The 22,486-nt window shown below is 53.5% G+C and overlaps 1 protein-coding gene across 2 annotated transcripts in view; it reads right to left on the reverse strand.

The window, feature by feature from the left end:
• Window positions 1-22,486, reverse strand: part of hal (histidine ammonia-lyase) — a 58,568-nt gene that overhangs the window by 11,748 nt on the left and 24,334 nt on the right. For both annotated transcript variants that reach the window (XM_070896701.1, XM_070896702.1), the window contains 2 exons: window positions 8,290-8,355; window positions 7,455-7,620 (listed from right to left, as the gene is read on the reverse strand). In XM_070896701.1, the coding sequence (XP_070752802.1) occupies window positions 7,455-7,620; window positions 8,290-8,355 (232 nt within the window). The remainder of the gene's footprint in view (window positions 1-7,454; window positions 7,621-8,289; window positions 8,356-22,486) is intronic.

Here is a 22,486-nt window from a genome sequence, read left to right on the forward strand (position 1 = left end):
GGAGGCTCGAGTGGGGCAAAACACAGGCATTTGGGCTGAATGGCCTGTTTCGGTGCTGAAGACACGATGTAACCAACATCACTAACACAGATTATCTGGTCATTATCACACTGCTGTTTGTGGGAGCTTGCTATGTGCAAGTTGGCTGCCGCATTTCCCACATTACAACAGTGGCTACACTTCAGAAGCACTTCATTGGCTGTAGAGAGCTTTGGGACTCCCTGAGGTCGTGAAAGGTGCTATATTAATGCAAGTTGTGAGGAAAGGAAGCACTTGTAAATATTAAAAAGGATTCCCATTCTGAATATTAATACACAGCATAAAACATTGTGAAGCAAGTGTATGCTTTGGGGGTGAAGTTGCCCTTCGCCCCAATTGGGGGGGGAGAACCTTCTGAGGGGGGGGGGCAGGGACCTTCGGGGGGGGGCTGGGTACCTTCTGGGGGGGGGGGGGACCTACTGGGGGGGGTGGGACCCTTCTGGGGGCGGGACCTTCTGCAGCACGGAAGCCCCGCCCTCACCGCGGAATTACCTGAAACTGGGGGCAGTAATCGGGACGCTGAAGGAAGCTGTGCCTGGCCCTGAGGCGCTTCAATGCCCCACCCCTTTGATTAAAGGATTAAAGGGGAAGGCCACTGCGCTCTCTGCACAGCCTCTGAGGGGCTGCACTGGGCCCCTAGGGCAATATGGGACAGGGCCAGCAGCCCGGCACCCAGGACGGAGTGCCCGGACCACGCTCGGGCCACCATTGTCGAGCCGATCTGAAAGTCAACCGACAAAAAAAGATGGCGGCCCGGGACACTGGCGCCCTCCCCTTTAATTAGCGTCGCGAGAGCGGACGTCGGCCAGTGATGTCATCGCCAGGCATGATGACCTGAGGAGCTAACCACGGGGCACGCAGTCGCCATGGCAGCACCTCTATAATCTCCAGGGCAATTTCCTCCCCTGGACAAAAAGTGCCTTTCCCCGAGGCGCTAACGGAGCTATAAAAAGCGGTAATTTTGCCACCTTTGAGTTTTGTGTTCGAGTGTTCTTGGAGGATCTCGTGTCGGGAGGAAGTGAAAGGAGCGGTGCTTGTTGGCAAATAGTTGCTGAGACACCATCAAGGTGCTGGGTTGACATCAAAAGGGCAAGGGGGTCTGGTCCGTGAGAATGTTGGAGCCGCACAAGCGACTGCGGTCCCTCACCACCGGCGCCAGCTCCAGGGGCCCCCCCACAGGAAACTCGCCCCTTTGCACAGGTGATCATCACCAAGTTTTCCTCACTGGCCTGAAGGCAGGGCGCGGGGAGTGAGCTGTGTGGGGTCGGGGGGTCGGTGGGTTGGGGGTGAGCACTGTGGGGTCGGAGGGGGAGTGAGCACTGTGAGATCGGAGGGGGAGTGAGCACTGTGGGGTTGCGGGGTCGGGGGGGAGTGAGCAGTGTGGGGTCGGGGGGAGTGAGCAGTGTGGGGTCGGGGGGAGTGAGCACTGTGGGGTCAGGGGGTGGGGGGAAGAGTGAGCACTGTGGGGTCGGCGGGGGGAGTGAGCACTGTGGGGTCGGGGGGGGGGGGAGTGAGCACTGTGGGGTCGGGGGCGGAGTGAGCAGTGTGGGGTCGGGGGGGGGGAGTGAGCACTGTGGGGTCGGGGGGTGGGGGGAAGAGTGAGCACTGTGGGGTCGGCGGGGGGAGTGAGCACTGTGGGGTCGGGGGGGGGGAAAAGAGTGAGCACTGTGGGGTCGGGGGGGGGAGTGAGCACTGTGGGGTCAGAGGGGGGGGGAGTGAGCACTGTGGGGTCGGAGGGGGGGAGTGAGCATTGTGGGGTCGGGAAGAGTGAGCACTGTGGGGTCGGGGGGCGAGTGAGCACTGTGGGGTCGGGGGGGGTCGGGGGAAAGAGTGAGCACAGTGGGCCCGGGGGGGGCGAGTGAGCATGAGCACTGTGGGGTCGGGGGGCGAGTGAGCACTATGGGGTCGGGGGGGGGGGGGAAAGGGTGAGCACTGTGGGCTCGGGGGGGGGGGGGGAGTGAGCACTGTGGGGTCGGGGGGGGTGGGGGAAGAGTGAACACTGTGGGGTGGGTGGGGGGGGGATGAGTGAGCACTGTGGGGTCGGGGGTCGGGTGGAGTCAGCACTGTGGGGTCGGGGGGTGAGTGAGCACTGTGGGGTTGGGGGGGGGAGCGAGCACTGTGGGGTCGGGGGAGGGGGAAGAGTGAGCACTGTGGGGTCGTGGGTCGGGTGGAGTGAGCACTGTGGGGTCGGGGGGGGAGCGAGCACTGTGGGGTCGGGGGGGAGTGAGCACTGTGGGGTCGGGGAGGGGGAGTGAGCACTGTGGGGTCGGGGAGGGGGAGTGAGCACTGTGGGGTCGGGGGGGGAGTGAGCACTGTGGGGTCGGGGGGGAGTGAGCACTGTGGGGTCGGGGAGGGGGAGTGAGCACTGTGGGGTCGTGGGTCGGGTGGAGTGAGCACTGTGGGGTCGGGGGGGGAGCGAGCACTGTGGGGTCGGGGGGGAGTGAGCACTGTGGGGTCGGGGAGGGGGAGTGAGCACTGTGGGGTCGTGGGTCGGGTGGAGTGAGCACTGTGGGGTCGGGGGGGAGCGAGCACTGTGGGGTCGGGGGGGAGTGAGCACTGTGGGGTCGGGGAGGGGGAGTGAGCACTGTGGGGTCGGGGGGGGAGTGAGCACTGTGGGGTCGGGGGGGGGAGTGAGCACTGTGGGGTCGGGGGGGAGTGAGCACTGTGGGGTCGGGGAGGGGGAGTGAGCACTGTGGGGCCAGGGGGGGAGTGAGCACTGTGGGGTCGGGGGGGGAGTGAGCACTGTGGGGTCGGGGGGGAGTGAGCACTGTGGGGTCGGGGGGGGAGTGAGCACTGTGGGGTCGGAGGGGGGGGAGTGAGCACTGTGGGGTCGGGGGGGGGGAAGAGTGAGCATTGTGGGGTCGGGGGTCGGGTGGAGTGAGCACTGTGGGGTCGGGGGGGGGGAAAGTGAGCACTGTGGGGTCGGGGGGGGAGTGAGCACTGTGGGGTCGGGGGGGGAGCGAACACTGTGGGGTCAGGTGTCGGGTGGAGTGAGCACTGTGGGGTCGGGGGATCGGTGGGATGGGGGGGCTGAGCACTGTGGGGTCGGGGGGGGGAGTGAGCACTGTGGGGTCGGGGGGGAGCGAACACTGTGGGGTCAGGGGTCGGGGGGAGTGAGCACTGTGGGGTCGGGGGATCGGTGGGATGGGGGGGGCTGAGCACTGTGGGGTCGGGGGGGGGGGTGAGTGAGCACTGTGGGGTCAGGGGTCGGGGGGAGTGAGCACTGTGGGGTCAGGGGTCGGGGGGAGTGAGCACTGTGGGGTCGGGGGGGGGGGGGAGAGTGAGCACTGTGGGGTCGGCGGGGGGAGTGAGCACTGTGGGGTCGGGGGGGGGGGGAGTGAGCACTGTGGGGTCGGGGGCGGAGTGAGCAGTGTGGGGTCGGGGGGGGGGAGTGAGCACTGTGGGGTCGGGGGGTGGGGGGAAGAGTGAGCACTGTGGGGTCGGCGGGGGGAGTGAGCACTGTGGGGTCGGGGGGGGGGAAAAGAGTGAGCACTGTGGGGTCGGGGGGGGGAGTGAGCACTGTGGGGTCAGAGGGGGGGGGAGTGAGCACTGTGGGGTCGGAGGGGGGGAGTGAGCATTGTGGGGTCGGGAAGAGTGAGCACTGTGGGGTCGGGGGGCGAGTGAGCACTGTGGGGTCGGGGGGGGTCGGGGGAAAGAGTGAGCACAGTGGGCCCGGGGGGGGCGAGTGAGCATGAGCACTGTGGGGTCGGGGGGCGAGTGAGCACTATGGGGTCGGGGGGGGGGGGAAAGGGTGAGCACTGTGGGCTCGGGGGGGGGGGGAGTGAGCACTGTGGGGTCGGGGGGGGTGGGGGAAGAGTGAACACTGTGGGGTGGGTGGGGGGGGGATGAGTGAGCACTGTGGGGTCGGGGGTCGGGTGGAGTCAGCACTGTGGGGTCGGGGGGTGAGTGAGCACTGTGGGGTTGGGGGGGGGAGCGAGCACTGTGGGGTCGGGGGAGGGGGAAGAGTGAGCACTGTGGGGTCGTGGGTCGGGTGGAGTGAGCACTGTGGGGTCGGGGGGGGAGCGAGCACTGTGGGGTCGGGGAGGGGGAGTGAGCACTGTGGGGTCGGGGAGGGGGAGTGAGCACTGTGGGGTCGGGGAGGGGGAGTGAGCACTGTGGGGTCGGGGGGGGAGTGAGCACTGTGGGGTCGTGGGTCGGGTGGAGTGAGCACTGTGGGGTCGGGGAGGGGGAGTGAGCACTGTGGGGTCGGGGGGGGAGTGAGCACTGTGGGGTCGGGGGGGAGTGAGCACTGTGGGGTCGGGGAGGGGGAGTGAGCACTGTGGGGTCGTGGGTCGGGTGGAGTGAGCACTGTGGGGTCGGGGGGGGAGCGAGCACTGTGGGGTCGGGGGGGAGTGAGCACTGTGGGGTCGGGGAGGGGGAGTGAGCACTGTGGGGTCGGGGGGGGAGTGAGCACTGTGGGGTCGGGGGGGGGAGTGAGCACTGTGGGGTCGGGGGGGAGTGAGCACTGTGGGGTCGGGGAGGGGGAGTGAGCACTGTGGGGCCGGGGGGGGAGTGAGCACTGTGGGGTCGGGGGGGGAGTGAGCACTGTGGGGTCGGGGGGGAGTGAGCACTGTGGGGTCGGGGGGGGAGTGAGCACTGTGGGGTCGGAGGGGGGGGAGTGAGCACTGTGGGGTCGGGGGGGGGGAAGAGTGAGCATTGTGGGGTCGGGGGTCGGGTGGAGTGAGCACTGTGGGGTCGGGGGGGGGGAAAGTGAGCACTGTGGGGTCGGGGGGGGAGTGAGCACTGTGGGGTCGGGGGGGGAGCGAACACTGTGGGGTCGGGTGTCGGGTGGAGTGAGCACTGTGGGGTCGGGGGATCGGTGGGATGGGGGGGGCTGAGCACTGTGGGGTCGGGGGGGGGAGTGAGCACTGTGGGGTCGGGGGGGAGCGAACACTGTGGGGTCGGGGGTCGGGTGGAGTGAGCACTGTGGGGTCGGGGGATCGGTGGGATGGGGGGGGCTGAGCACTGTGGGGTCGGGGGGGGGGTGAGTGAGCACTGTGGGGTCAGGGGTCGGGGGGAGTGAGCACTGTGGGGTCAGGGGTCGGGGGGAGTGAGCACTGTGGGGTCGGGGGGGGGGGGGAGAGTGAGCACTGTGGGGTCGGGTGGAGTGAGCACTGTGGGGTCGGGGGTTGGTGGAGTGAGCACTGTGGGGTCGGGCGGGGGAAGAGTGAGCACTGTGGGGTCGGGGGTCGGGTGGAGTGAGCACTGTGGGGTCGGGAGGGGAGTGAGCACTGTGTGGTCGGGGGGGGGGGAGAAGAGTGATCACTGTGGGGTCGGGGGGGGGGGAAGAGTGAGCACTGTGGGGTCGGGTGGAGTGAGCACTGTGGGGTCGGGGGTCTGGTGGAGTGAGCACTGTGGGGTCGGGCGGGGGAAGAGTGAGCACTGTGGGGTCGGGGGTCGGGTGGAGTGAGCACTGTGGGGTCGGGCGGGGGAAGAGTGAGCACTGTGGGGTCGGGGGTCGGGTGGAGTGAGCACTGTGGGGTCGGGAGGGGAGTGAGCACTGTGGGGTTGGGGGGGGAGCGAGCACTGTGTGGTCGGGGGGGGAGAAGAGTGATCACTGTGGGGTCGGGGGGGGAGTGAGCTCTGTGGGGTCGGAGGGGGGGAGTGTGCACTGTGGGGCCGGGGGGGGGGGGGGGGAAGAGTGAGCACTGTGGGATCGGGGGATCGGTGGGTTGGGGGGGGCTGAGCACTGTGGGGTCGGGGGGGTGAGTGAGCACTGTGGGGTCAGGGTTCGGGGGAGAGTGAGCACTGTGGGGTCGGGTGTCGGGTGGAGTGAGCACTGTGGGGTCGGGGGTCAGGTGGAGTGAGCACTGTGGGGTCGGGGGGGAGTGAGCAGTGTGGGGTCGGGGGTCTGGTGGAGTGAGCACTGTGGGGTCGGGCGGGGGAAGAGTGAGCACTGTGGGGTCGGGGGATCGGTGGGTTGGGGGGGGCTGAGCACTGTGGGGTCGGGGGGGTGAGTGAGCACTGTGGGGTCAGGGTTCGGGGGAGAGTGAGCACTGTGGGGTCGGGTGTCGGGTGGAGTGAGCACTGTGGGGTCGGGGGTCAGGTGGAGTGAGCACTGTGGGGTCGGGGGGGAGTGAGCAGTGTGGGGTCGGGGGTCTGGTGGAGTGAGCACTGTGGGGTCGGGCGGGGGAAGAGTGAGCACTGTGGGGTCGGGTGGAGTGAGCACTGTGGGGTCGGGGGTCTGGTGGAGTGAGCACTGTGGGGTCGGGCGGGGGAAGAGTGAGCACTGTGGGGTCGGGGGTCGGGTGGAGTGAGCACTGTGGGGTCGGGGGATCGGTGGGTTGGGGGGGGGGCTGAGTACTGTGGGGTCGGGGGGGGGAGCGAGCACTGTGTGGTCGGGGGGGGGAGAAGAGTGATCACTGTGGGGTCGGGGGGGGAGTGAGCTCTGTGGGGTCGGAGGGGGGGAGTGAGCACTGTGGGGCCGGGGGGGGGGGGAAGAGTGAGCACTGTGGGATCGGGGGATCGGTGGGTTGGGGGGGGGCTGAGCACTGTGGGGTCGGGGGGGTGAGTGAGCACTGTGGGGTCAGGGGTCGGGGGAGAGTGAGCACTGTGGGGTCGGGTGTCGGGTGGAGTGAGCACTGTGGGGTCGGGGGTCAGGTGGAGTGAGCACTGTGGGGTCGGGGGGGAGTGAGCAGTGTGGGGTCGGGGGGGAGAGTGAGCACTGTGGGGTCAGGGGTCGAGGGGGAGTGAGCAGTGTGGGGTCGGGGGGTCGGTGAGTCGGGGGGGGGGGGTGAACACTGTGGGGCCGGGGGGGGGTCGGTGGGGAGTGAGCACTGTGGGGATGGGTGTGGGGGGGGTGTGAGCAGTGTGGAGTTGGCGGACTCCAGGTTAAACATCAAGGTTTGTAAATGTTAAGTCTGCAACTGTGGCTGATTTGTATCGTAACTTCACGCACCTTTGGTCCATATCTCTTGATAATCAGATTTCCACGAAACTGTGAAACAGTTCTTCCTGATTTCACTCCTGAACGGCCTGGTGCTAATTTTAAGGTTATGACCCCTTGTCCTGGACTCCCCCACCAGAGGAAATCGTTTCCCTCTATCTACCCGATCAAATCCCTGAGTCAGTTTTAAGACCTGGTTGCTGGGGGTGATGATTCACTCCAGTCCCTCCGGCGGCCACCTCTCGATCAACAGCTCTACAACTATTTTAGTTGTCTACAAACCTGTGAGCATCCTCACTGGTACTTACATTACAGATGTTATTCAGGTATCCTTGGGGTAAAGGACGCTGGGCCTCATTGCACTAATTTCTCCCCAGTTGCCCACTCTCTCTCCCTCAGATGCTGGGCCCTCCTCCGCTTTGTCGCCCTGCTGATGGCCAAATGACCACTGACCTCTCCCTGCTAACATTTCACCGATAAAACAGCAACTAGTATAGAACTTGCTGAGATCCAGAGTGAGGTGACCTACCTAAAGCAGCTGCTGTGCAGTGAGCGATCATGAAGCCAGAGTTCAGGCCCCCTTCATTGACCAGGAAGGCGGGCAGCTCACTCAGGGATGGATTACACAGTCTTTCAATTCTCCTCTCGCTGATCGCAGCAAGTTCATGAACACCGATCGCCAGGTAGTCAAGGGCCTATGTAAGGACACAGGCAATTGGTTCTGGTTAACGCTGCACCAGAGACACACGGTTAATGATCTGAAACAGCAAACTGGTTTTCTTCCGTGAGGAAAATATCAGACCTTGTGTTTGACAGAAATAAAAAGCATTCTTATCCATCTTAATACTGCAGTATTTTAAAAACATGGTAAGGTATTTAATATCTATAATAATTATAGGATGTGTACCACCAGAGATAACAGGGTATTGCACAAGTAGACATTCTACAGATGTTCTTATACATAAGATCCCAAATAATGGACCCCGCGAATCATAGAATCTTACAGCACCGGAGGAGGCTATTCGGCCCATCGTGTCATATCTCTGAAAGAACGATCCAATTCTCAAGCTCTTTGCCCATAACCTTTCACTATTTTCTTCTTCCAATGCTTACCCATTCAAAACTGTGAATTATTCTGCTTCCCCTGCTGTTTCTCGCGACATTCTAAGTCCCAATAATCTTTTAGCGAAGAGGTTTCTCCCGATCTCTCTCCTCCTTCTTCCGATGATGGGAAATTTCTGACCTCCAGTTACCAACTCACCAACCAGTAGAAATACTATTTCCCAATTTACTTCATCAAAGCTCTTTCTAACTTTGAACAGCTCTCCTCTTAATCTTCTTTGTTCTAATAATATTGCACTTACTTTTGCAGGATACTCGCCATGAAAGTTTCCACCAGAAATTGTCTCTCCTCTTTCTGCAAACACCATCTTAAATAAATAAATTAAGGTTTATAACCAGTGGCTATGATGTCACCAGGAGCCCAGTACAAGGAATCAAAAAAACCTAACAACAAAATTAAGTTGCGCCAAAGCACTTAAAATTACTTTTCCTATTGACACAAGTAAAGTTTGTCCCAAAGTTTTTGGTGAACGAGAAGAAAACTGGGATCAATTTAAATCCATCTGTTATATTCGATAGGTATACAGATTGAACCTCCCTTATCCGGAACCCTCGGGACCTGGCCTGTTCTGGATAAGGGATTTTCCGGACAAGGGATGGTCAAATTAAATTGGATGGTACAGCTACTGAGCAAGTGGATATCGGGGCTGGCTGGCATGGGGCTGGGAGTGCAGCAGAGATATCATGAGGGGTGGGGGTGGGAGTCGGTGGATCGCGGGGTCAGGCCAGCGATTGCGGGAGTCGGCAGCGAGGAAGGACTTCAATTTGTTCATGTCGGAGTTCTGCACATGCGCCACCCGGTGGCCGGGAATGGTTCTGGATGAGGGGTGGTTCCGGATAAGGGAGTTCTGGATAAGGAGGGGGTTCAACCTGTATTTATTTAAATTGCAAAGTTTAACGTATCAATCTTTCCGCAGATAAAAATTATCCAGTACTATCACAGCAAATAATCCCCCCCCCCCTCCCACCCCTGTGCATCCCCATACCCCAGGCAGGAATCAGTTACATGATGGGTGAACTGGGGTCTCATTGGTCAGATATTTGGTAATGCTTGAAATGATCAGATGGACAGGCGCGGGTGGGCTCACATACCACGGGGGAGATCGGCAACTTGATGCTCCGCTTAGCTATGGGAATTGAAGGGAGAAAAATAAGTGATGTGACAACAGAAATTTAATTATTGTACGAGACAAATAGTTGTACAGCTGGTTATTTCCTGGTTTATTTTGCTTTAGTGTAAGTTTATTCTTTGCAGAAAGTCAAACTCTCAAATTTAGCTAGAATGATAGTGTCACCTTCCGGGGTGGGTAGGAGTGCGGGGTGGGTAAACCATGTGGGTCTCCCGTGTTCCACACTGTGATTCGGGCAACTGTTAGTCCTGCAGCCCAATGGTCAATTCACAGCAGATTTAGATCGCAGGGACATGCAGGTTTGCTCATGGAAGCTGTAAATAAGAACAAGGAATGTTGGGAGAGAGCCCAGACAATAGCATTCTGTTTCCAAAGTGTTAAGTGCTTCTCTTGTGTCACAAGACCAGATGGTCTCGCGGGCTCGATCTCCTATTTGACACCATATCCTCTCCATCACAAAGACTGGCCACTTCCACCTCTGTAATATTGCCCGTCTCTCCCCACCCCCCGTGTCAGCTCATCCGCTGCTGAAACATCCATGCTGTTGGGACCTCTAGACTTGACTATCCCTATGCTCTCCTGGCCGGCCTCCCATCTTCCAACCTCCTTGAGCTTATCCAAAACTCTGCCACTCATGTCCTAACTTGTACCAAGTCCAATTCACCCATCACTCCTGTGCTCGCTGACTTACATTGATCCACAGCCCGGCAATGCCTTAAATTTAAAATGATCATCCTTGTTTTCAAATCCCTCCATGGTCTCACCTCCTCCTATCTCGGTAACCTCCTTGCAGCCCTACAACCCTCTGAGATCTCGGTGTTCCCCCAAATTTGGCCTCTTGCAGATCCTCAATTTTAATTGTGCCACCATTGGTGGCCATATAGGCAGCGGCCTGGGCCCCAAGCTCTGGATCGCCCTCCCTAAAACTCTCTGCATTTCCACCCCACTCTCCTCCTTCAAGACTCTCCTTAAAACCTACCTCTTTGACCAAGCTTTTGGTCACCTAACCTAGTGTCTCCATATGTGATTCGGTGTCAGATTTTATCTGATAATGCTCCTGTGAAAGCCTTGGGACATTTTATTATGTTAAAGGTGCTATATAAATGTAAATTGTTGTTGTATTGGTCAGTCCCACAAGTCGGCCCCACGTCCCCTATGAAGTGGAGCACACCTTTTAAAGCCCAGTATCTATGCCAATGACAGCAAGTCCGCGGGATCACCCGAACTCTGTACACCAGCTCCTGAAACATGACCAGTGCCACCAAATGGATGCTCCTCTCTTTGAGAAGGAGGTCCAAGCATTATGGGCAACGGGCAGGAAAGTGGAGCTGAGGCCAAGATCAGATCAGCCATGATCTTATTAAATGGCGGAGCAGGCTCGGGAGCAAAATGGCCGACTCCTGCTCCTACTTCTTATGTTCCTCGAACCGATAATTGAAGTAGCACTTTACAGAGACAAGGCGAAGCTTGAAATGGTTGATTTAACCTAACCTATACGAATGAAGAGTAAACAGTTTTCACAGCGAAATGAGTCAACTTTCCTACGTTGCTGTTATGAATAATGGTAAAGGTACAACTTACTGGCTCTCTAAATATCCACTCACTTCTCTCCCTCTCTAGCTAAATCTTTCACAGCTAAGCTGTTTTGAACTTTTAAAACACAGGCACTTTTTGTTCCTGCAGCTGCAAGGAAAGGGGAAAGGGAGGAAAAAAGAGAGAGAACATGCCCCCGCCCCCCTCAGGAACTGCCCCACTGTGCTGACAACCGCAGTAACTACTCTGAAGTGAAGGGCCACCTTAAATGTGGAAGCGGAGGGTCCCATGTGTCTGCCTCAGCTAAGCCCCCTGCTGGGCCAATGGAATGGAATGACACTTGGACCTTCAAATATCGCAAGGGGCCATCATCCCAAGTAATATTTGAGATTGTACATTAACCGTCCTCCTAATGAATAGTCAATGAACACTTCAAGTCACTACTCTCGAGACTAATTGCAGGCTGCTGGCTTATTATTGAGAAAAAAAAGCACAATGTAACACTACAGGCCAATTCGAACTGCAAGAAAACTCCGACTTTACCTGGTGTCTCCGGAACCTTACGCTCCTGGACCTGCAGGTGTAGGTCTGCGTAAAGACCCACGCATCCCAGAGATCACATGGGCCAGACAACCAGTGAGAAATGGGGATTCCGATTATACTTATGGAGATTCCATTTACATACAGAATCCCCATAAGCATAATAGGGATTCCCTGAAATAAAAATAAATCACAGGTTCAAAATTAATTAAAATACCCTTTAATTAAACAAGAACAATTTATATAGCACCTCTAACGTAGTAAAACGTCCCAAGGCGCTTCAAAGAGTAATATAAGACCAAAGATTTGACACCGAGCCATATAAGGAGATATTAGCGCAGATGACCAAACGTTTGGTCAAAGAGGAAGGTTTTAAGGAGCGTCTTGAAGGAGGAGAGCTAGAGAGGCGGAGAGGTTTAGGGAGGGAGTTCCAGAGCTTGGGGCCCAGGTGACAGAAGGCACCAATGGTTGAGTGATTATAATCAGGGATACTCAAGAGAGCAGAATTAGAGGAGCGCAGACATCTCGGGGTGTTGTGGGGCTGGAGGAGGGAGAGCAAAGGCCATGGAGGGATTTGAAAACAAGGATGAGAATTTTGAAATTGAGGCGTTGCTTAACCAGGAGCCAATGTAGGTCAGCGAGCACAGGGGGTGATGATATAGTGCAACATCCCACTGACACCTGAGAGTCCCTGGCCAAAGACCGCCTTAAGTGGAGAAAATGCATCCGGGAGGGCGCTGAGCACCTCGAGTCTCATCACCAACAGCATACAGAAATCAAGCGCAGGCAGAAGGAGCTTGCGGCAAACCTGTCCCACCCTCCCTTTCCCTCAACGACTATCTGTCCCACCTGTGACAGGGACTGTGGTTCTCATATTGGACTGTTCAGCCACCTGAGAACTCACTTTTAGAGTGGAAGCAAGCCTTCCTCGATTCCGAGGGACTGCCTATGATGATGATAATGATGGGTGAGCGGAACTTGGTGCGAGTTAGGACATGGGCAGCCCGATTGATGGATGGCCTCAAGTTTAAGTAAGGTAGAATATGGGAGGCGAGCCAGGAGTGCATTGGAATAGTCAAGACTAGAGGCAACAAAGGCATGGATGAGAGTTTCATCAGCAGATGAGCTGAGGCACGGGCGATGTTGCAGAGGTGGGAATAGGCGGTCTTAGTTATGCTGCGGATATGTGGTCAGAAGCTCATGTCAGGGCCAAATGTGACACCAAGGTTGCGAACAGTCTGGTTCAGCCTCAGACAGGAGTTGGGGAGAGGGATGGAGTTAGTGGCTAGGGAACAGAATTCGTGCCGGGGACCAAAAACAACGGCTTCTGTCTTCCCAATATTTAATTGGATAAAATTTCTTCTCATCCAGAACTGGAGGTCAGACAAGCAGTCTGACAATTTAGAGACTGTGGAGGGGTCGAAAGAAGTGGTAGTGAGGTAGAGCTGGTGTACATCATAGGCAGTCCCTCGGAGTCGAGGAAAACATGCTTCCACTCTAAAAATGAGTCCTTAGGTGACTGAACAGTCCAATATGAGAACCACAGTCCCTGTCACAGGTGGGACAGACAGTCGTTGAGGGAAGGGGTGGGTGGGACTGGTTTGCCGCACGCTCCTTCCGCTGCCTGCGCTTGATATCTGCACGCTCTCGGTGATGAGACCAAAGGTGCTCAGCACCCTCCTGGATGCACTTCCTCCACTTAGGGTGGTCTTTGGCCAGGAACTCCCAGGTGTCAGTGGGAGTCATGTGGAAACTGATGCTGTGTTTTTGGATAATGTCACCAAGGGACAGCATGTAGATGAGGTGGCCAAGGATAGATCCTTGGGGGACACCAGAGGTAATGCTGCGGGAGAGGGAAGAGAAGCTATTGCAGGTGAATAAAACATAGAAATTTACAGCGGAGAAGGAGGCCATTTCGGCCCATCGTGTCTGCGCCGGCCGACAAAGAGCCGCACAGCCTTCGGTCAGCAGTCCTGAAGGTTACATATAAACCTATGAACAATGGCGGAGCGGTAACGAGCATCCGGCCCAACCAGTCCGCCCCACACAACTGCGATACCCCATGTATTGCAACATTTTACACTCCACCCCACCCGGAGCCATGCGATCTCCTGGGAGAGGCAAAAAAACCCAGATAAAAACCCAGGCCAATTGGGGGAAAAAATCTGGGAAAATTCTTCTCCGACACATCCAGGTGATCGAAACTAGGCCAGGAGATCACCCTGGCCGTATTCAATTCCCTGTACTTACCACTGTATCTGTGCCAGCCAAATCCCATTGCATCTGTGCCAGTCTAATCCCACTTACCAGCTCTAGGTCCGTAGCCCTGCACGTTACAGCACTTCAAGTGCCCACCCAAGCACCTTTTAAATGTGGTGAGGGTTTCTGCCACCTTTCCAGACAGTGAGTTCCAAACCCCCAACAACTCCCTGTGTGAAGAAGCTTCCCCTCAAATCCCCTCTAACCTTCCACCAACCACCTTAAAACTATGCCCCTCGTAATTGACCTCTCCACCAAGGGAAATAGGCCCCTGTTATCCACTATATCCAGATCCCTCAAAATTTTATACACCTCATTGAGGTCTCCCCTCAGCCTCCTCTGTTCCAAGGAGAACAAACCCAGCCTATCCAATTTGTCCTCATAACTAAGATTCTCCATTCCAGGCAGCATCCTCGTAAATCTCCTCTGCACCTTCTCCAGTGCAATCACATCCTTCCTATAATATGGTGACCAGAACTGCACGCAGTACTCCAGCTGTGGCCTAACCAGTGTATTATACAATTTAAGCATAACCTCCTTGCTCTTGTATTCTATGCCTCGGCCAATAAGAGCAAGCATTCTTAATCACCTTATCCACCTGGCCTGCTACTTTCAGGGGCCTTGGAGATGGAGCACGCGGTGTCCACCGGTACGCTCGCGGCCTTCCGCGAGAGGTGGGCACCGGAGGGACTGGAGTGCATCATCACGCCCGGCAACCAAATTTTAATTTGATTTTATGTTTTAAAGTTTAACTTGTTTTAATTGCCGGTGTTTTTTAGTGTCCCCCTCCCCTTTTATAGGGGGCACTTGGAGAAAAAATATGATTTTAGTGCCCAAAAAAAAACTTTCAAAAAAACAAAAACACAAAAAAAAAGGGCCTTGAAAATGTTTGGTGTGTCCCCCAGATTGGGGGGGACACGATTTAATGTTTTAGTTTCCTCCCAAAAAGAGTTCTGTGGACAAGCACTCCAAGGTCCCTTTGTTCATCTACACTTCTAAGTGGCCTACCGTTTAATGCGTATACCCTTTCCTTATTAGCCCTCCCAAAGTGCATTGCCTCACACTTCTCCAAATTAAATTCCTTTTGCCACTGCTCTGCCCACCTGACCAGTCGATTCATATCCTCCTGCAGCCCATGACTTTCCTCTTCATTATCAACCACACAGCCAATTTTAGTGTCATCTGCAAACTTCTCAATCATACTCCCTATATTCAAATCTAAATCATTGATATATACCACAAAAAGCAAGGGACCCAGTACTGAGCCCTGCGGAACCCCACTGGAAACATCCTTCCAGTCACAAAAACACCCATCAATCATTACCCTTTGCTTCCTACCTCCGGGCCAATTTTGGATCCAATTTGCCACTTTGCCCTGGATCCCATGGGTTTTTACCTTCGTGACCAGTCTGCCATGTGGGACCTTATCAAAAGCTTTGTTAAAGTCCATATACACTATATCATACGCACTACCCTCATCGACCCTCCTGGTTACCTCTTCAAAAATTCAATCAGGTTAGTAAAACACAATCTTCCCTTAACAAATCCGTGCTGATTGTCTCTAATTAATTCTTGCCTTTCTAAATGTAGATTTATCCTGTCCTTCAGGATTTTTTCCAATAATTTTCCCACCACTGAGGTTAGGCTGACAGTTCTGTAATTACTTGGCCTATCACTTTTTCCCTTCATAAACAAGAGTACTACATTAGTAGTCCTCCAGTACCATGGATGTTATGTATGCAAACATTACCAATGTGTAAGACTTGCCACCAGGGGACGCACCTGTGGGAGACGCAAGGGTCACTTGCACACCCTGGGCAAGCAGGTATAAAAGGCAGTCTACCATGCAGCCTCCTCACTCTGGAGTTACAATAAAGTTTGAGCTTAAGATGTACAGTCTTGTGGAGTCATTCTAAATGTAACAATTGGCGACGAATAACAGATCACGAACTTTCACACAGTTATGGCTGCCATTGGTATTCTTGAGAGATTTGTTGAGGGTGATGATTGGGAAGCCTTCGTTGAGCGCCTCAACCAGTACTTCGTGGCCAAAGAGCTGGAAAAAGCAGAAACCAAAGCGATTCTCCTCACCGTTTGCGGGTCCACGATATATGGCCTCATCAAAAATCTGCTAGCACTGACGAAACCAAGGGACAAGACATATGAAGAGTTGTGCACGCTGGTTCAGGAACACCTCAAGCCGAAGGAGAGCATCTTAATGGCCAGGTATCGCTTTTACATGCACCAACACTCCGAGGGCCAGGACGTGGTGAGCTATGTCGCCGACCTAAGATGTCTTGCGGGACCGTGTGTATTTGCTGGATTTTTGGTGGAAGTGTTGCGGGACTTTTTCGTGCTTGGAATCGGCCACGAGGTCATTCTTCGCAAACTGCTGTCTGCCAAATCCCTATATCTGAGCAAGGCCATCACAATAGCCCAGGCCTTTATGTCCATAAACGATAACACTAAACAGATATAATTGCAGCATCAGAACTCACCAGCAAGTACTGTGCATAAAATAACGTCTTCAGCAGGCAGAACTGTACATGGCAGGGCCTACACGCCCGCAGAGGCCAGACCTAGGATGACTCAGAGCCCGCCGTGGGGCGTGAATGCGAATCCATTAGCACCGTGTTGGCGCTGCAGTGGTAATCATCAAGTCCATCAATGTCGATTCAAGCACTACTTGTGCAAGGGCTGTAGAACAATGGGGCACCTCCAGCGAATGTGCAGACGTGCTGCGACTCACCGCATGGCAGAGTTGACAGAAGATGACCGATCCGGCACGGATCACGCTGAACGAGTAAGAGAGGCAACTCAACCCGAGGCTGAAGAGGCAGTGTATGGGGTACACACCTTCACCACCAAAAGTCCTCCGATGATGTTAAAAGTCAAATTAAATGGCATTCCAGTTTCCATGGAATTGGACACGGGGACGAGTCAGTCAATTATGAGCCAGAAGGCTTTTGAGAAACTGTGGGGCAACAAGGCACATAGGCCAAAACTAAGTTCGATCCACACCAAGCTGTGCACTTACACCACAAAGAGCTCATACCAGTCATTGGCAGTGCGGCAGTGAAGATATCGTACGATGGAGCTGTGCATGATTTACCACTATGGATTGTACCAGGTGATGGCCAAACGCTGTTGGGCAGAAGCTGGCTCGGAAAGATCCGATGGAACTGGACAACATCAAAACACTGTCTCCTGTGCCCAAGTACTAAACAAATTCCCTTCGTTATTCGAGCCAGGCATCGGCAACTTCACAGGCGCCAAAGTGCAGATCCATCTAGTCCCTGATGCACGACCCGTTCATCACAAGGCCCGAGAGAAAGTCGAGATCGAGTTGGACAGACTTCAACGAGAGAGGATCATATCGCCAGTCGAGTTCAACGAGTGGGCCAGTCCAATTGTTCCGGTGTTGAAGAGTGATGGGACGGTCAGAATCTGCAGGAACTACAAGGTAACCATCAACCGAATCTCACTACCCAAAGCGGATGACCTGTTTGCAACGCTAGCAGGGGGGAAGTCGTTCACCAAGCTGGATCTAACCTCTGCTTACATGACACAGGAACTGGCTGAACCTTCGAAAAAATTGACGTGCATCAACACACATAGAGGACTGTTCATATACCACAGATGCCCCTTTGGGATTCGTTCGGTGGTGGCCATCTTCCAGAGGAACATGGAGAGTCTGCTGAAATCAGTTCTGCGCACAGTGGTGTTCCAAGACAACATCTTGGTCACTGGCCGCAACACCACTGAACACTTGCACAACCTGGAAGAGGTTCTCAAGTGACTGGACAGAGTAGGACTCAGGCTGAAACTCTCCAAGTGTGTTTTCCTGGCGCCAGAGATCGAATTTCTAGGGAGAAAGATTGCGGCGGACGGCATCAGACCCACGGACTCCAAGACGGAGGCCATCAAGAATGCACCCAGACCACAGAATGTGATGGAGTTGCGTTCGTTCCTGGGACTCCTCAACTATTTTGGTAACTTTCTACGGGGGTTGAGCACTTTGTTGGAACCATTGCATTTATTGCTATGCAAGGGTGACGACTGGGTTTGGGGTAAAGCTCAAGAGACAGCCTTTAACAAGGCCAGAAACCTGCTATGTTCAAACAAGTTACTTGTATTGTATGACCTGTGTAAACGTTTAGTACTAGCTTGTGATGCATCTTTGTACAGGGTCGGTTGTATGTTACAGCAAGCCAATGGGTCAGGCAAACTGCAACCGGTTGCATATGCGTCCAGAAGCTTATCTAAGGCTGAAAGAGCCTACAGTATGATTGAGAAAGAAGCATTAGCATGCGTGTACGGAGTTAAGAAAATGCACCAATATCTATTTGGGTTCCGATTCGAGCTCGAAACCGACCACAAGCCGCTCATTTTGTTGTTCTCAGAAAGCAAAGGTATTAACACCAATGTTTCGTCCCGCATCCAAAGATGGGCACTAATGTTATCTGCGTATGATTATGTAATCCGCCACAGGCCAGGCACTGAGAACTGTGCAGATGCCCTCAGTCGGCTACCACTGCCCACCAGCAGGGTGGAAATGACGCAACCCGCAGACTTGCTTCTTGTAATGGATGCTTTTGAGAGCGAGGGGTCACCCATCACGGCTCACCAGACCAGGACCTGGACTAGCCAGGACCCGGTGCTATCACTAGTAAAAAGCTGTGTCTTCAATGGGAGCTGGTTGGTGGTCCCAGGGGAAATGCAAGACGAAATTAAACCATTCCACCGACGCAAGGATGAAATGACCACCCATTCGGACTGTCTCCTATGGGGGAATCGTGTAATTTTGCCAAAAAAAGGCAGGGAAACGTTTATACGCGACCTACACAGTACCCACCCAGGCTTAGTCATGATGAAGGCTGTCGCCAGGTCGCACGTTTGGTGGCCCGGCATTGACTCGGAATTGGAGTCATGTGTACACCAATGCAACACTTGCTCACAGTTGAGCAATGCACCAAGGGAGGCCCCACTGAGTCTGTGGTCATGGCCCTCCAAACTGTGGTCCAGGGTCCATGTAGATTTCGCTGGCCCCTTTCTAGGAAAGATGTTCCTGGTATCAGTGGACGCTTACTCTAAATGGATTGAATGTACAATAATGTCGTCATGTACGTCCACTGCCACCATTGAAAGCCTCTGGGCCATGTTCGCCACCCATGGTTTGCCCGACGTCCTTGTTAGTGACAATGGACCATGTTTAACCAGCTCAGAATTCAACGAGTTCATGACCCGCAATGGCATCAAGCATGTCAGGTCTGCGCCGTTTAAGCCCGCATCCAATGGTCAAGTGGAACGGGCAGTCCAAACCATCAAGCAGAATGCGTGATGGACGGTTCACTGCTGACCCGGCTATCTCGGATTCTGCTCAGCTACCGCACACGACCCCACTCGCTTACTGGGGTTCCCCTGCAGAATTGTTAATGAAGAGAGCACTCAAAACCAGGCTCTCCTTAGTCCACCCGGATCTCAATGATCATGTAGAAACCTGGCGTCACCGGCATAACATGTACCACGATCGTGCGGCTGTATCACACAACGTTGAAGTTAATGGCCCTGTGTTTGTTCTTAATTACGGTCATGGTCCCAAATGGGTTGCTGACACGGTGTTAGCCAAGGAGGGGAATAGAGTGCTTGTTGTCAAACTTTTGAACGGACAAATGTGCAGAAAGCATTTGGATCAGACCAAACTGCGGTTCACTGACAACCAAGAACAGTTTGAAGAGGACATTACCATCATTGATCCACCCACACACACCCAACCAGCAATCAACCTCGCTGTCAACCACGAGGATGAACCCACCATGCCCGACAGTCTGATCAGACCAGCTACACCGCAGTGCAGCAATGATCCGACCGACTCACCCATGCCAGGACTTCAACTCAGGCGATCAACCCGGGAACACAGAGCCCCAGATCACCTCAACCGTAAATAACTTGTATCCAAGACTTTGGGGGGGAATGATGTTATGTATGTAAACATTACCAATGTGTAAGACTTGCCACCAGGGGGTGCACCTGTGGGAGATCCAAGGGTCACCTGCACACCCTGGGCAAGCAGGTATAAAAGGCAGTCTACCATGCTACCTCCTCACTCTGGAGTTACAATAAAGAGACCAAGGTCACAACAGTTTGAGCTTAAGATATACAGTCTTGTGGAGTCATTCTAAATGTAACCATGCCCAAATCCAAAGAGGACTGGAAAATGATGGTCAAGGCCTCTGCTATTTCCTCTTTTGCTTCACTCAACAGCCTGCATGTCATCCGGGCCTGGGGACTTATCCACTTTCAAAGCTGCTAAACCCCTTAATACTTCCTCTCTCACTATATTTATTTCATCCAGAATATCACACTCCTCCTTGATAGCAGTATCTGCATTGCCCCTTTCCTTTGTGAAAACAGGCGCAAAGTATTCATTAAGAACCATACCCACATCTTCCACCTCCACACACAGATTACCCTCGTGGTCTCGAATAGGACCTACCCTTTCTTTAGTTATCCTCTTGCTCTTAATATATTTATAGAACATCTTTGGGTTTTCCTTGACTTTACTTGCCAAGAATTTTTCATGCTCTCTTTTAGCATTCCGAGTATCCTTTTTAATTTCACCTCTGAACTTTCTATATTCCTCCAGAGATTCTACAGTATTTAGCTGTCGGTATATGACAGAAGCTTCCCTTTTTTTCTTTACCCTCCCCCTGTAAATCCCTAGACATCAAGAGGGCACTAGAATTGTTATTCCCACACTTTTTCTTTAAGGGCACATGTTTGGCCTGAGCCCTCCGGATCACCTCCTTGAATGCCTTCCACTGTTCCGACACTGATTTACCCACAAGTAGCTGTTTCTAGTCCACTGTGGCCAAATCACTTCTCAACTTAGCAAAGTTAGCTTTTTCCCAATTTGGGACTTTTATTCCTGGCCTATCCTTGTCCTTATCCATTACTACCTTGAGTCTGACTGAATTATGGTCACTGGCACCCCACTAATACCCCTTCCACCTGCCCAGCTTCATTCCCCAAAACTAATTCCAAAACCGCCCCCTCTCGTGTTGGGCTTGCTACATACTGACTCAAAAAGTTCTCTTGAATGCATTTTAGGAATTCCGCACCTCTATACCCTTCACACTATATTTGACCCAATCAATATTAGAATAGTTGAAATCACCTACTATTGCTGCCCTATGGTTTTTGGACTTCACAGAAATTTGCTTACATATGTGCTCCTCTATCTCCCTCCCACTGTCTGGGGGTCTATAATACACGTCCAGCAGTGTGATCACCATTTTTTTATTTCTCAGTTCGACTCATGTGGCCTCATTTGATGATCCCTCTAATATCCTCCTCATAGCTGTAAGTTTCTTTAATCAATACCGCGACCCCCCCACTCCCCCCACCTTTTACTCCCCTCTCTGTCCTGTTTATAAATCCTGTAACCAGGACTATTGAGCTGCCAAACCTGCCCCTCTTTCAGCCATGTCTCTGTAATGGCTATAATGTCGCACTCCCAAGTGTCTAGCTGTGCTCTCAGCTCATCTGCCATATTTGCTATACTCCTTGCATTTACATAGAAATAGGAACAGGAGTAGGCCATACGGCCCCTCGAGCCTGCTCCGCCATTCAATAAGATCAATAAGATCATAGCACAGGAAGATCTCCTTGATTACTCCTTACTAACCCTTGTTTCCTCTGTCTTACAGATTCACTTTCTACATTCTTGCTTTCCAATTCCAGCTTTACTTCCTTCTCTATTAAATTTGTTCTCAGGTTTCCACCCCCCTGCCAAGCTAGTTTAAACTCTCCCCAACAGCACTAGCAAACTCCTGCGAGGATATTGGTCCCGGCTGTTGAGGTGCAACCCGTCCGGTTTGTACAGGTCCCATCTCCCCCAGAAGCGGTCCCAATGCCTCAGGAATTTAAAGCCCTCCCTCCTGCACCAATTCTCCAGCCACGCGTTTATCCTCTCTATCCTATTCTTGTACTCATTAGCACGTGGCACTGGTAATAACCCAGAGATTACAACCTTTAAGGTCTTACCCGTTAATTTTTCTTCTAACTCCCTAAATTCTGCCTGTAGGACCTCATCTCTCTTTCTACCTATGTCATTGGTCCCAATATGGACCACGACCTCTGGCTGTTCATCCTCTGGCTACGATTAGATAGACAAGAATGGAACCAGATGAGTGCAGACCAACTCAGCTGGACGACGGAGGAGAGGTGTTGGAGGAGAATAGAGTGGTCAACCGTGCCAAAGGCTGCAGACAGGTCCAGGAGGACGAGGAGGGGTAGTTTGCCTTCGTCACAGTCACAAAGGATGTCATTTGTGACTTTGATGAGAACATTTCAAATAATAATTTAATTGTTTGAAAAATAAATGTAACCATTTTTAAATAGGTCAAAAGTAATCTAAACTCATTTTAAATGTAAGTGAATATTTAAATCATTTAAAACATTTTATTTTAACATTTATTTTAACCCGCATGCTGGTAAAATGCCTTACACCTGCTTTTACCAGGTATAAGGTTTTCATAGGCAGTATCTGGGCAAATAGCCCAACCCTGCACCAGCACTAACTGTTCCAGGGTACTTGATGTTACTAAAAGACAGGCAGAATGGTAAAGGAGGGCGGGTAGCCCTGATAATAAAGGATGACATAAGGACAGTAAAGAGAAAGGATCTCGGCTCGGAAGATCAGGAAGCCGAATCAGTATGGGTGGAGATAAGGAATAACAAGGGGCAGAAAACACTGGTGAGAGTAGTATATAGGCCCCCTAACAGTAGCTATACCGTTGGACAGAATATTAATCAAGAAATAGTAGGAGCTGGTAACAAAGGTAATGCAATAATCGCAGGGGACTTTAATCTTCATATAGACTGGACAAATCAAATTGCCAAAGGTAGTCTGGAGGACGAGTTCATGGAATGCATTCGGAACAGTTTCCTAGAACAATACGTCATGGAACCAACC

Source organism: Pristiophorus japonicus, chromosome 13 (assembly GCF_044704955.1).
Source record: "Pristiophorus japonicus isolate sPriJap1 chromosome 13, sPriJap1.hap1, whole genome shotgun sequence".
In the NCBI taxonomy this organism is placed as follows: Eukaryota; Metazoa; Chordata; class Chondrichthyes; family Pristiophoridae; genus Pristiophorus; species Pristiophorus japonicus.